Source organism: Helobdella robusta (assembly GCF_000326865.2).
Source record: "Helobdella robusta unplaced genomic scaffold HELROscaffold_6, whole genome shotgun sequence".
Taxonomy (NCBI): Eukaryota; Metazoa; Annelida; class Clitellata; order Rhynchobdellida; family Glossiphoniidae; genus Helobdella; species Helobdella robusta.
Window position 1 is genome coordinate 2194283 of NW_008705330.1, and position 13872 is coordinate 2208154.

Below are 13872 nucleotides of genomic sequence, written 5' to 3' on the forward strand. Positions count from 1 at the left end.
GTTACCTGAAAATGTGAAAAACTCACTCTTCCTATAGCATATTCAAAGCATCAATTTATAGACTCATTTTGTCAGGTCATTTTAATAACCATTGAAACCATTTCCCCTGTCTGGTTGCCTATTAATATTTTCTGTTTTATTTTGGAATTTGTTTGCTTTTTTATTATTTATCAGTCCTTATATTTTGTTTGATTTATGTTTTCATCGCACATATTTTAGTTAAGGTGGTCTGCACATACAAATATGTATCTTGATCTCCTGTGCTTTCGGCCAAATAAATTATTTTTCAATTCAATCCAATTCAATATATATAAAGATAAAACTAAGGTTGTAGAATTTGCTTCTGATGTAATCTATTAGAAGCACTGTACAAATTCAATAAAACAATTGATTTAATAAATTTAAATAGTATAATTTTCGTTGCATTTTATTATTTAATTTACTTTTATTAAAACTGCATGCTGATAGAAAACTCTTTAGTTAAGTTAAAACGTCTTAATGTTGTATATGATGATTTTTTTTATTAATTCATAATAGTGGTTTGCATTTTGTACATCATTGAAATGATTTTCCATGTTAAATAAATCTTCGTTGACACATTGTTGGAGTATGTTGCTTTCAATTACAAGTTTTTTCTTAAAACAATAATTATTTATTTTTAATAATCTTTCTGATTCTTGGCAGATCTGAAAATCATTAAAATTTATTGTTTTTACCAGAAAATAAATAAACGTATCGTTTTACTTTTAATACTCCTTTTGAGGGATATGTCAATTGTCCAAGCCATTTTTCTGAAATTATTTGTAATTAAGTTTTAGTTTAGATATTGAGATATATAAAAAAAAACCTTTGAGTTTTGTAAATGTAACACCATCTAAATTTTTCAAACTTAGTAAGTAGGCTTTCATTTCATAAAGTTTATCTATAGTGGCTGTCAGGTTGCTCTTTGTAATGGATTGCTTCCATTCTCTATCTAGTATCAGTTTGCTGTTCAATATATGGAAAAGATCATTGATGTTTTTCACTAAAGCTATTGTTTCAGAAACGTCAGAAAAAAAACATAAAATCCGTTTAAGAGTTCCAATGATTTAGCCGCAGAGCAACTAAAGACTCGAGATGCATATTTAACTTTCATCTTATGCTTTTCAAAATTTACACAACTTTTGGTTAATTTATTTTTTAGTTTCATTTTGATTTGTTGCTGATAATTAACTAAGTTTACGATATGATTCCTTTGATTGGATTATTATTATAAAATATCATATAAGAATGAAACATATTCCTCATTAATTTCAGCATGTGGCATGCATCAAATATGATATATATTTTCTGGCCGGTTGTTGGGGACAAGAAACTTGTTTGCATGTTTGGAAATGTGAAAGAGCATCCAAGCAATCCACATGCCGAAACGTTAGTGGCCAACCCATCCATTACCAGTGAAACAACCCTAAAAAATAAATATAATGTATAAAATTTTTAACATATCTTTAAGAAAAACAAATGTTGTTTACCCTAACTCCAGCATTATTTAACTTATCAATGGTTTTCTCTATAAAATCTTTCAACTTGTGAGATGATAACTTATTTGTATAAAAATAAGCTATTGAATGCCTCCAAGCTTCTCTCAGACTAACAACATAAAAAACCAACATCTCTGAAGCAACTAGGTCCTCATTCACCTCTCCATAGTTAACATATCCAATAAAGTCATCTTCACAAATAAACAATGCGTTTGATAATTTATGCTTAACATTTAACATCAATAAAATTAAATAAATTGAAAACAAATGTTTATGGTGAAATGGGAAACAAAAAAAATCAAGAAATAAATAAAATACACAAGGAATAAACTAGCATATGCTACCAAAATATGCTATATTTTAAACTCACAATTTTACAAACAAAATATATTTTAGCAAAATGAATTGAAATTTTGATTAATTTTTTGTTTTTTTTGCTTCTAGATAAAAAACTCATTCCATTTAAAAAGAGTTAACAAAGTATATAATGATAGTTACAAGACCTTTTATATGCAGCTGCATTTTCATGGTCCTCATGCATACCAATTTTTAAGAAAAAGTGGACTAACACTGCCACACTCGAGAACATTGAACAAGTAAAATTTTGTTAATAATGATATTCTGTAAACTAATATTGCTATATAAAGAAATATGTACTGCAAATGAAATATTACAAATGCTCTTTAATTCTTGATTCGATATCAATAAAGCCACAAATAACGTATAATAGGAAAATTGGTAGGTTTTTTTATGGTTACATAACATAAAACCTTTGTATGTAGCTAATTCATTTTTTAATTTATTACATTCATTCGTAAGTTTTCTTATTGTTGCATGCAGCATTGTGATTCTGGACCTGTAATACTTTGATTGCTTTTGCTGTTGCTTGATGAGATGTGCATCCATTGAGCAAAACGTCTAAATATGATTTAAATTTGAAAATAAAGAGCTGCATTTAAAATTTTTCATCATATATATATATATATATATATATATATATATATATATATATATATATATATATATACCCAATAAATTAAAATAAAGAAACACTTATGACAAAAAGCCATTTTACAAAGGCATCCTAATAATAATAATAAACCCATAATATAAAAACTATATAAAAAATATTTGAACATTAATTAACGATAGTTAAAAAAATAAAAAGTCAAAAATTTAAAATAAAAATACAATAAAGCAATGCCATTCCACACACTTTAAGTCATATAGTTACAATAACAAACTATTGGAACTCAATTTAATTTGAAATTTCAAATCATCCTAAAAAAATTAATTCTTTTTTCGACTTGTTTAAGTGAATATTGATTTTTGTTTTATGTTAGTTTGATTATTATTAATTGATTTTTTGTACGCCTATTTTATTAATTTATGGCTTGTTTAATTATTTAATTTTGTATGCTTGATTGATTAATTGTTCTTTAAACACTTGCTTTATCTATTTATTATTTTTTTAATTGATTGTTGATTTTATCTTGACTAGACTATTTTATTTTTTGCTTGATTTGTATATACGTATACATATATATTGTTTCATTGATTTGGTGATTATTTTTGCTGTTTCAAATTAAATCAAATCAAATTTTATTCAATCAATCCAAATTAATAATAATTAGGTAATTATTAGGAGACCAAAGCTAAAAGAAAACAAAATTTTTGTGTCGCAGGCCACCGTTCACAAATTGTTCATTCTAGCACGATTTTTAAGTAAATTTATAATTCATGACAAAATTAAGATAATGCATAATTTACATGATTCTAATAAAATATGTACTTTTTTTCGATAAATATTTCTTTATTTTGTTTTTAAACAAATGCAAGGAATTTGTAGTCTTTATATCAACAGGAAGTTTTTCCCAGATTCCGGGACCGGTATGTTTTAAACTTTCACCAAGCAGTGTTATTCTTGCAGGTGGTGTATAGAGCAAAGGAGAATGTCGAGTGAACTTTGACTGCACAGCATTTCCGAATTCGAAGAAGTCATTAAAAGATGTTGATAATTGATAATGTAGGAACTTGAACACAAAGATAGAAACATGATGGGTATTTTTATTTATTGATTGATTATTTGTTAATATATTGTTTCAATGATTTATTATTTGATGGTTTTTTAATAAATGATTGATTGTTATGATAATTAATTGTTGTATTATTTTTATCATTGTTCAATTGATTGCTGAATTTGTATATGCTTGTTTTACTGATTATTTGTGCAGTTTGTTAGGTTCATTATTTATATTTAGAGTGACTTTTTAATTGGCTAGTCATTTGATAATATATTGCTTTATATGTTTAACAATTGATTGATTGATTATTAGATTGGATTTTTATTAATAGTTGATTGATTATTTGTTATATGGTTTATTTTCTTTATTTAGAAATTAAATGAAATTTTTTATTGATTTCTTTTAGTCCGAATGTATTTTGTTTGTTAGTTACATTATTGAAATATTTTATTGTTAATTTTGTAGATCGCTTTGCTAGTTTAGAGTTTCTGCTAGTTAAATGTTTTCAATATTCAGTATTCTGGAATGGTCAAAAGACGGCCAAAAATGGTGTTGGAATTTTTGTCAGAGAACCGCTAACCCAAGAAGTACTGGATATTAAAAAGATTAACTCACGTCTCATGTGGATCAAAATTCGCCTAGAAAAGCAAACAATGACTATTTTTTCTGCATACGCTCCATAGACAGGCTATTCAGAAGAAATGAAAAATGACTTCTGGACTGCGTTCTCTGACACCATCTCAACAATACCAAAATCTGAAACAATCCTGATTGGAGGCGATCTCAATGGCCACGTTGGAGAGAAAACAGATGATTTTGACAACGTACATGGCGGTTTTGGCTATGGAGAACGGAAAGAAGATGGCAACTGCATCCTTGAGTTTACTGGAAGTCACGGGTTTTGTTTACTGAACACATGTTTTAGAAAGAGGTTGGAACATCTCATAACATACAAAAGTGGACCATCAGCCACGTAAATTGATTTCTTCGTCAAACAACAACAACGAAGGCTATCCAAAAATGTCAAAGTTATACCTGTCGAATCATGTGTCGCCCAAAATAAACTCTTTGTGGCAGACCTGGTTGTCAAACTGTCAAAACATAAGTCTAACAAATGCCTCAGAAAATCAAAACAAGGAAGCTGAAAAACAATATTTATCGATAAAAATTTCAACAGATTGTCGTCACACAGCTAGACCACCAATCGCAAGCCAGTACAGATTGGAGTACATACAAAACCGTTTTGATAAGCGCTGCAACTACAGTTTGTGGAAAAACTGGTACAAAACGTCAGCATGAACGGGACATTTGTTGGTGGAATGACAGTGTACAAAATGCAATAACTGAAAAAAAAGCTGCATACAAGCAATGGCAAAAATCAAAGTCTGTTGATGACCATAAAATTTTCCTTGAGAACAGCTGCCTTTCCATCCTTCTTCGCTTTTAGAGCTTCTGTAAGTTTCTCTACAGTGATGTCTGGAATCGGACCTTCGATGGGTGGAGCGTCATAGTTGACATTGATGGGATTTGTTTCATTTAACAGACGGTTGAAATATTCTTTCCACTGTTGCTTGATCTCATCTTGTTCAAGAACCATCTCATTTGGTACTGCAGGTATCCAAACGTTACTACAACTTTGCCGTGAAATCTGGAGAAATTGCTCAATGCCGACTGAATGGAACTATAGCATGACAGTTCCGCTATACAAAGGCAAAGGTGATCCAATGAACTGTTCATCATATAGGAGTATAAGTCTGTTAGAACACTCCCTGAAAATTGTCGAAAAAATCATTGAGAGAAGATTAACGTCGTGCATCACAATCGGAAATTATCAATTTGGTTTTCTAGCGGGAAAATCAACAATTGATGCAATTCACATCCTTCGGCAACTGCAAGAGAAGTACTTCCAAAGCATCAACAACTATCACACATTTTGTAGACTTGAATAAGCATTTGATCGAGTTCCCCGTGAAGCAATCAGGTGGAGTCTACGTCGACAACTCATTCCAGAATATCTTGTTCGACTTGTGATAGAAATGTATACGAATACTAAGACTCTCGTCAGCACAACGGTTGGAAACACAGATGCAATTGACATCGGCGTTGGAGTTCACCAAGGCTTGATTCTCAGTCAGCCAATACGCACTGGTGACCTTTGGAATCTAATATATGCTGATGATATCGTTTTAACAGCCACGTCTGAGCAGAATGCAGCACAGATGTTTAAAGATTGGAACACCAGACTCGCCGATCATGGATTCAAAGTCAACATCAGCAAAACCAAAGCAATAAACACTGGTGAACCTATTCAATCCACACCTACTGGACGATGGTCCTGTTCAGTTTGTAAAGCTGGTGTAGGTAACAATTCAATCAAGTGTCAGCAGTTTAACCAGTGGTGTCACAAACGTTGTTTAAAAATAATTGGCACTTTATCTAAAGTGTCCCGCTTGCATCAATCCCCAACAACAAATTCGAAAAAGCAATGTTTTTGAAGCCATTAAGGTAGAGAAAGTCACATCGTTTTAATATCTAGGGGATGTTCTAGATTGTACTAGAACAGCTGAAACTGCCGTTTGATCACACATACGTGCAGCCTGAAGCAAAAGTTGATGGCAAAGAAAACAACGTCCTACCTCGGGAAACTGGGTCTTTAGACGTCAAACGAAGTTTAATTGATTGATTGAAATGTTTTCAATAGGTTTTTTAATTAAATTTTTATGTATGCTTTTTTTTAGTTTATTTTATTTTATCATTTTTTTATTTCTTTTTATTTTATTTTTTTTAAGTTTTTTGTTTTATTTTATTTTTTTTACATTTTTCGTTTTATTTTATTTCATTTTTTGTACTTCTTCATAATTGTTTGTTTTGCAAATTTTGTGTTGAGCCCGGTTGAATTTTTAGAAATTGGGCTATATAAATTTGATTGGTTGATTGTATATAATAAGAATTTTAAAATTTTATAAGTATATATATTTGTGTGTGTGTGTGTGAAAGGTAAAATTAAATTTATTAAGTGGAAAAATAGATATGTGAGTTTAAGTAATACGTAATGAAAATTATCAACAGGTTACAACATATCTATATTTACACACACACACAAACACGCACATACATATATATGTAATATTTATATATGAAAATCACAGCATGTTCCGCGTTAGGTAACTTCCTGTTTAATTTTTTATTTGTCTAACGGTAGATCGTAAATTATTGTCAAATTTTTTAACGATCTACCGTTAGAAAAATCAAAAATTAAATAGGAAGCTAACTAACGCGGAACGTTTTGTGATTTTTATCAATGATTTTATTACTGACAGTCTTAATCAATCAATAAGAAACTTATATAGCGCCAATTAAATGTTTTCAAAGGCGCTAAACATAGAAGTCTAAAATACTATTAATAAGAGAAAACTTAAGTGAAATTATCAAAAGTTAACAGTAAATAAATGTTTTCAGTTCTTTTTTAAATGTTCTAAGAGATAGTCAGGACGAGATACTCCGTGCACCAACCTGCAAGTGGGAAACCGGTATTGTCAACAAATACAAATCATTTGACCGTAGATGAGACAACGCAGACATTTTTTTGAAAATTCGTTTACTAGATATTCTGGTGACATTCCAATCAGTGATTTAAACATAAGTACAGCGATTTTGAAGGTTACTCTTTTATCTACTGACCTTTTTGAATGTTTATAAAACAAACTGTTGCAGTAGTTGTTAAATTTCTTGTAACGTAGATCGTTTAATTAATGGATATTAGTATAATATTGAAAGGCATTAAAAAAAGCATATAAACTTAGAAACGTTTTTGACTCGTTTATTATCAATCGAAACAACAAAAAGTGAATTTACATACAATGCAAAGAACATTTAGCCAAAATAAAATAGATGTATATCATAATGTTTTAAAATAAAACATAAAACTTAGCACTTCATTTTATTTAAAAACATTAGATAACCTTAACATAAATGTTCTGAAGACCCATCATACACGTCAGATTCTTAAGTCTTCGTCTTACCATTGGTTTTGTCAGAGCATCAGCAACTTGAAGTTCTGTTGCAATTCGTTCAACTGAAACATCTTATGCAACCTCTTCTCTGACAAAAAAATGTCTAATGTGGATATGCTTTGTTCTTCTGTGAAGTTCCGGATTATGTGCTAAACGAATCGCTGCTTCATTGTCGACAAAAATTTCTGGCTTTTTCTTCAGATCTACAGTGTCGTTCAACAATCGTTTAAGCCATACCACTTCGCGAGCTGCTTCACTTGCGGCAACGATTTCTGCTTCGGTAGTTGAAATTGCAACTGAGGGTTGACGTTGGCTAAACCAACTGATCACGGTTTCTCCAAACATACAGATTACACCTGATGTCGATCTTCCGCTAGATTTATCTCCTCCATGATCCGCATCACTCTAGGTTATTAGTTTAATATATATATATATATATATATATATATATATATGATTATTTAGAGATACATTGTGGAGATACAGTATATATTTAATATAAACTTGAGCATTTGGCCACATACACAACGCATCAATTCAAACCGAAGATGGTATTAAAATACTGAAAAAAGCTTTTCTGTTCTATCATGCTTAAAATAAAAAAATTCGGTTTTGAACTTAAGAAACTTGACAAAGATTTTTAGAGATTCAACTGGGCTGAACTTAAGTTTGCAAAACAAAAAGTTAAACAATAAAACGAAATAAAATAGAAATAAAATAAAGAAAAAAGCACAAGACAATTCAATGAGCAATAACAAGTAAAGACATATAGGAAGCACTTTAAGCATGCAAATTGATTAACCGAATTAGTAAAAGTAAAAAGATAATGTATCAAACAAACAAAAAAGTCAGTCAGTTCAAAAAAATCAATCAAAAATCTAGTTTAATTTGTAAAATAAACTAAATAAGCCATATAACAAAAATCAAATAACTAACAAAAAACGATCAAATAATCAAGCGCCAAATCAGTAAAGCAAATTATTAACAAATAATTGATCAATCAAAAACTTATTAAAAATATGAATAAGAAACAGCAAAAATAATCAAAAATCAATAAAACAAGTATATACAAATCAGGCAATTAATTAAATAATAATTGAAAAAAATACAAAAATTAATTAAACATAATTTTTATTCATTTTTTGCATTTTCGTTTTCCGTGATTATAGGTCCTGTAGATCACGTCATTTATTTTGTTAGTGATCTTGTACCGATCATTCCAATTTCTAAGGAGTTTCGCAGGGTATCGCCTTTTTATGTGCCGCATATTGTACAACCAGATCAGGTCCATTTTGCTCTTGAAACCTGTGTCATTTTTTTTGGCCATGCAAAGTTTTCGTTGTTTCAGTTTCTTGAGCCATAGGTAGCCGTCGTAGCCAAACGGATATCTTTGATGCTTGTTGTAAAATTCGTTGTTTACGTCTTTCTTGTCAATTAGTTATCCTGCGATGAGAGACTCATCCTCATTAGCAATGAATCCGTCGTTGATGTTATCATCCAGGTTGACGAGAACCAAGCTTTTCTTCCAGGTCCATGTTGGAAATGTCATCTCAAAAATTGAATCATCTTTGGTCACTAATTATTGTCCTGAATGAATATTTGCAGTAACATTACCCTCAAGGGCATCGCTGTTAAAATGGAAAGCAGGCAAGTTTAGGCGGCAAGATCCAAGCAACAGTCTTACTGCATAACAACAGTTTCAATGTCCTTGTCACTGCCAACTTTTGGACTATTTTCAAAATCTTCATCGTCGTCTTCGTCATCATCTTCATAATAAAAAGCATTATGCAAGTTGATGGAAAAATATTTGAGTAATAGTCCAACTGCATGGCAACAGTTTCAATGACCTTGTCATTTCCAACTTCTGGATTATTTTTAAAACCTTCATCGTCGTCTTTGTCATTATATTCATCATTGACCACATACACAACATATCAATTCAAACACCGAAGATGGTATTTCTATAGGAATACTGAAAAAAGCTTTTCTGTTCTATCATGCTTAAAATAAATAAAAAATTTTGGTTTTAAACTCAAGAAATTTGACAATGATTTACCCCATTAATGCCCAAATTTTTTAACTCAATCAAAATAATTTTTTTTATTAGCATTGACATAAAATAAAATGTAAAAAACAATTATTCATCAAATTGATAAAAAAATTGTTTAAAAGAATGAGTTCAATGACTGCACCTCATTAGGGTGCAGTCATTGAACTCAGTAGGCATAAATGTGTACATCAATGTCAAAGTGCATTTAAACAATTAAAATTAAAATCATTAAGTTTCAATCATAAGCCATATTTCAAAGCAATGATCATGCAATCCTATATTACATTTTTGCACCCTTTCTTGTGTTTTTGTGGCAGTGAGCGCATCGCTTCTGAGTTTCCAATTGGCTTTGAAAATGGTCAATCCTGTCAGTTCTAACATCGATGCTGACTCTTTTGTTTGCCGAAGTTAATTTTCCTTTAGGACGCCCAGGTGTACTTTTTTGTAAATTGTACATTGATAAATAGTCAAGCACTACTCTTCTTTGGAAGTACAAATAATCTAAATTTTCATCCTCGTCGAGTTTGTTTTTTTTTTATAAAGATGCCAGCAGTTTTGCATCACCATGTCTGGAATCCAGGAAAACAACGGCCACCACCATTTTTTACTTCTAAGTCCAATCCTATATGCTGCAATGTTTTGGTCACATCGCTCGACCACTCCCATAAATTTATTGTATAACTTTACAACATGTGGCTGTTCAACTGATATTCTTGAACCGGTTTTACGGCACCTTCTAGAGGCTTGGCCTATTGGATCTGTTCCTAAATGGTTGGAGACCATATAAACACTTCTGTTATCATTCCATCCAACAACGATGTACAAATTATTTTTTTCCGTCATACATTTAAAATATCCCCTTTCTTTCTTTTCTAAATTTTTGGGAATAATAATAGGACATTTTCCCAATTTGTTGTATCTAATTACTCCTGTGAATTTAATTTTTTTTTCGTTTAATTTTTGTAACCGAAAATTTGTAAAAAAATTGTCAATATATAAGTTATATGGGACATTTCGTGGCAACTTTTCCATCAAATCTAGCACTACTTTTTTCTACTTTTTTGTGGCTGAACTTTTCACACTACGGGCAGTTCTTTTGGCTCCCTGATAAGGATCAAACTGAACAACATAGCCATCACATGTTGCAAGAACCCAGATTTTGTAGCCCATTCGGATTGGTTTACCCATTATCCTTTGTTTTGTGCTGTGTCGCCCATAGTACGGAACCATGGACTCAGCGATTGATAAATATTCTTCATTCAAGAAATACTCAAAACATTTGCTATTTATCATCGCATAAAAAGGTCGAATTTTTGACAATTTGTCATTTTTATCTAATTTGTCGTTATCACATAAATGAAGAACTAACATTAATTCTTTAAATCGGTTTCTCGACATGCAGTTTGACATTGCTTCGTTGTGCATATCAGGAGAGTTCTCCCAATAAAATACGTCGTCTTGGTAGAGACGCATAACCTGACAAAAGAAGCATAGCAAAAAAAAAACAAATTTCTTCTAATGTGGTAGAAAAATGATGCTTTCCTTTGTCTCTTCTTGCATATAACTCTGTCATGTCTTTAATGAAAAAGCATTAAAAAGTTGAGTTGGTGTCAAATTAATATTCAATTTTCTCTCCAATGGTTTAGGACCAAAGTCTTTATCCGGTAAATTGCGTCTAACCCATTCACTTTTCATGAATTCTGGTATTTCAGCTGATGGTAAAGCATCATCTTTGAATAGTTTATCAAAGCTATCAACAATATCATTTCCATAGTTAATTCTGAAATCAGCCGGGGCGGTCAATTGTTGTGCACTAAGATAGTCAGCATTTGTGCTTTCTTCGTCATCACTATTTATTTTCATCCGAACAATTACCACAAGAAGGAGGCAATAAAGTTACATCAGCATCTAAAAACGTTTCATCTTCCAATATTGATAAAACTTCATTGACTGTATATCTGTAAATATAAAATAACGGAAAATAAAATGGGAAAAAAGAAATGAACCAATAAATGCATCTATATACGCATTTGTGCCTACTGCACCTTTATAAGATGCAGTTTATTGAGAAACTAATAATAGTTTGTGGAGAGCACTAAAATACCGGATTTTCAAACATTTTAGAAGTAGAAATAATTGTAATAAAAATCATCAAAAGAATGAACATTAATTATTAATGTAAACATTAAAAATACAAACTTTTTAGATGCCATTTTAGCACTCGCCATTTTATCAATTTATTTTAACAAAATACAAAATTTCTAACGATCTACGGCGAATACCAACAAGAAATGAATTAATTACTTATCATAAATTGTAAACAACGCTAATATTATCAAAAACTGTAAATATTTTTTTAATTCTGAAGAGTTCTAAAGAAAATAATGACCGCACCCTATAAAGGTGCAGTAGGCACTAATGGGTTACGATCTACCGTTAGAAAATTCTAAAAATTAAATAAGTAGCTAACTAACGCGGAGCATGTGGTGATTTTCACCAATAATTGCATTTCTGACAGCATTTGACGAAGAAACTTTTTGGAACATTTATAAAGCCCAATTTGAAGCAGCAGCAAAGAATTATGGCTGGAATGAAAGAGAGCGGGCAACGGCTCCTGTGGTGGCGTTACGAGGGTCAGTGGCAGAAGTTCTCCAAACGATTCCAATCTAAAACCATTCCAACTATGAAGTCCTTGTCAATGCGTTAAATTTACGTTACGGTGAAGAGCACATGAAGCAAATATATTGGTCCCAGTTACGAAATCAGACGCAGAAACCTGGAGAGTTAATACAGCAGCTGGCACAGGATATTGAACGGTTGACTCTGCTGTCATACCTTACGTACAACCCCCAACACAGAGAAGAAACTGCATTGAAAAGGTTTGTAAAGGCTGTTTGAGATTCGGATCTTAGAAAAACCCTCATACTAGCGGACACACGCAAATTCAAAGACGCCGTTGCCTACAGTTTTACATTCGAGTCAGCAAACCAAGCATCAAGGACTGACGTAAAGCTGCGCCAAATTTGTGAAGAATGTTCGTGTCAGAAGATGGTTCTAGAACAGAAGGGTCAGGATTATGGTGCGCCGAAATACTGAAACTGTGGAGAAAAAAGACATCTGCTAGGAGATTGTAAACAATGTCCTAGAAACAATTACTGTCGTCCTTGTGCAACAACATGGCACAAACTGTTAGATGGTGACTCGCGTCACGACCGACCACCTCAAACAAGGAGGCGGGAAACTAATGAAAGCCAATTTCGCCAGACGGAAGTTGGCTGGTAAAATTGACGTCCCCACTACCGTGATTAAGGTCTCTAGGCTGCATCGAAGTCGATGCGACCTTTGAATGGATGGCAAAGTTGGTTCACAAGAAAATCGAGGTCAATTGTAAGATCTGATCTGGTACCCAACCTAGAAAGAGAACAACTTCATATATACATTCTTCTAACAGCTACAGGAGGAACGGCGCTTGTCTACGGAGAAAATTCTTATACTGTTCAACTAGGCGATTTAGCATCCGAGGGTACATTCCTAATAGCAGATATCACTGACAAATGCATAATAGGCGTTGATTTCCTAACAAAACATGGTTTTAAAATTGGTTTAGAAAAACGCGTCCTTAGTTGAAGAAATACGGAGATAGACAAGTAATGTGAAATGTATTCATATTACGATCGACAGTGACACTGAAGTACCTAAATCATCAAAAAACTCGGCAAAAATAATTAGCGATAATGGGGACCACCAATTCTACCTGGTTGAGCCAACGAAGACGATGGAAATTAACAACATTGTTATTGAAAAGAGTCTCGTAAAAGCAAATAAAAATAGCAGAACCTTCATTACACTTAAAAAGGACGTTAAAATAGGCTTTTGTCAATCTGTAAATATCGTGAAGTTTTGGGATATTCGACATCAGAATAGTGGTCGGCTAGTCGATAAGAATAATCTTGAAAAGCTCACGGAGAGTCTATTATGTAAACTAAATTTTCAACAGTGAGATCGTTCAAGAGCCACAAATTTGTTAGCAGATTTTGCAAATGTATTTTTAATCGGAGACGATAATCAAGGAAAAACGGGCCTAGTTACTCGTCGAATTGATACTCATGACTCGAAGCCAATAAGACAAGTACCACGCCTTGTCTTCTTTTATTATTTCTTTTAATTATATGAAAATACAGCTTACTTGTTTTTGAAACCATCTTCTTTTTGGAATTTAATTTATAAGTTCGCTTTCGAATAACCTGATTTATTAATCTAAGTAG

General features: G+C 31.7%; 3 protein-coding genes across 3 annotated transcripts; 2 read left to right on the plus strand and 1 right to left on the minus strand.

Moving 5' to 3' along the window:
- Positions 1-4330: 4330 nt before the first annotated feature.
- HELRODRAFT_164157 (hypothetical protein) lies at positions 4331-9562 on the plus strand (the record flags this gene model as incomplete). Its single annotated transcript, XM_009029170.1, has 4 exons — positions 4331-4442; positions 8727-8842; positions 8996-9086; positions 9510-9562. The coding sequence occupies 4 exons, from the start codon at positions 4331-4333 to the stop codon at positions 9560-9562; spliced, it is 372 nt and encodes a 123-aa protein (XP_009027418.1).
- A 325-nt stretch (positions 9563-9887) lies between these two features.
- On the minus strand, positions 9888-11835 carry HELRODRAFT_164158 (hypothetical protein; the record flags this gene model as incomplete). The annotated part of the gene is made up of 3 exons (XM_009029171.1): positions 9888-10121; positions 11288-11387; positions 11807-11835. 3 exons carry the CDS (start codon positions 11833-11835, stop codon positions 9888-9890), a joined length of 363 nt encoding a protein of 120 aa, XP_009027419.1.
- A 353-nt stretch (positions 11836-12188) lies between these two features.
- HELRODRAFT_164159 (hypothetical protein) lies at positions 12189-12953 on the plus strand (the record flags this gene model as incomplete). Its single annotated transcript, XM_009029172.1, has 4 exons — positions 12189-12240; positions 12297-12486; positions 12574-12686; positions 12838-12953. 4 exons carry the CDS (start codon positions 12189-12191, stop codon positions 12951-12953), a joined length of 471 nt encoding a protein of 156 aa, XP_009027420.1.
- Between the last annotated feature and the right edge of the window lie 919 nt (positions 12954-13872).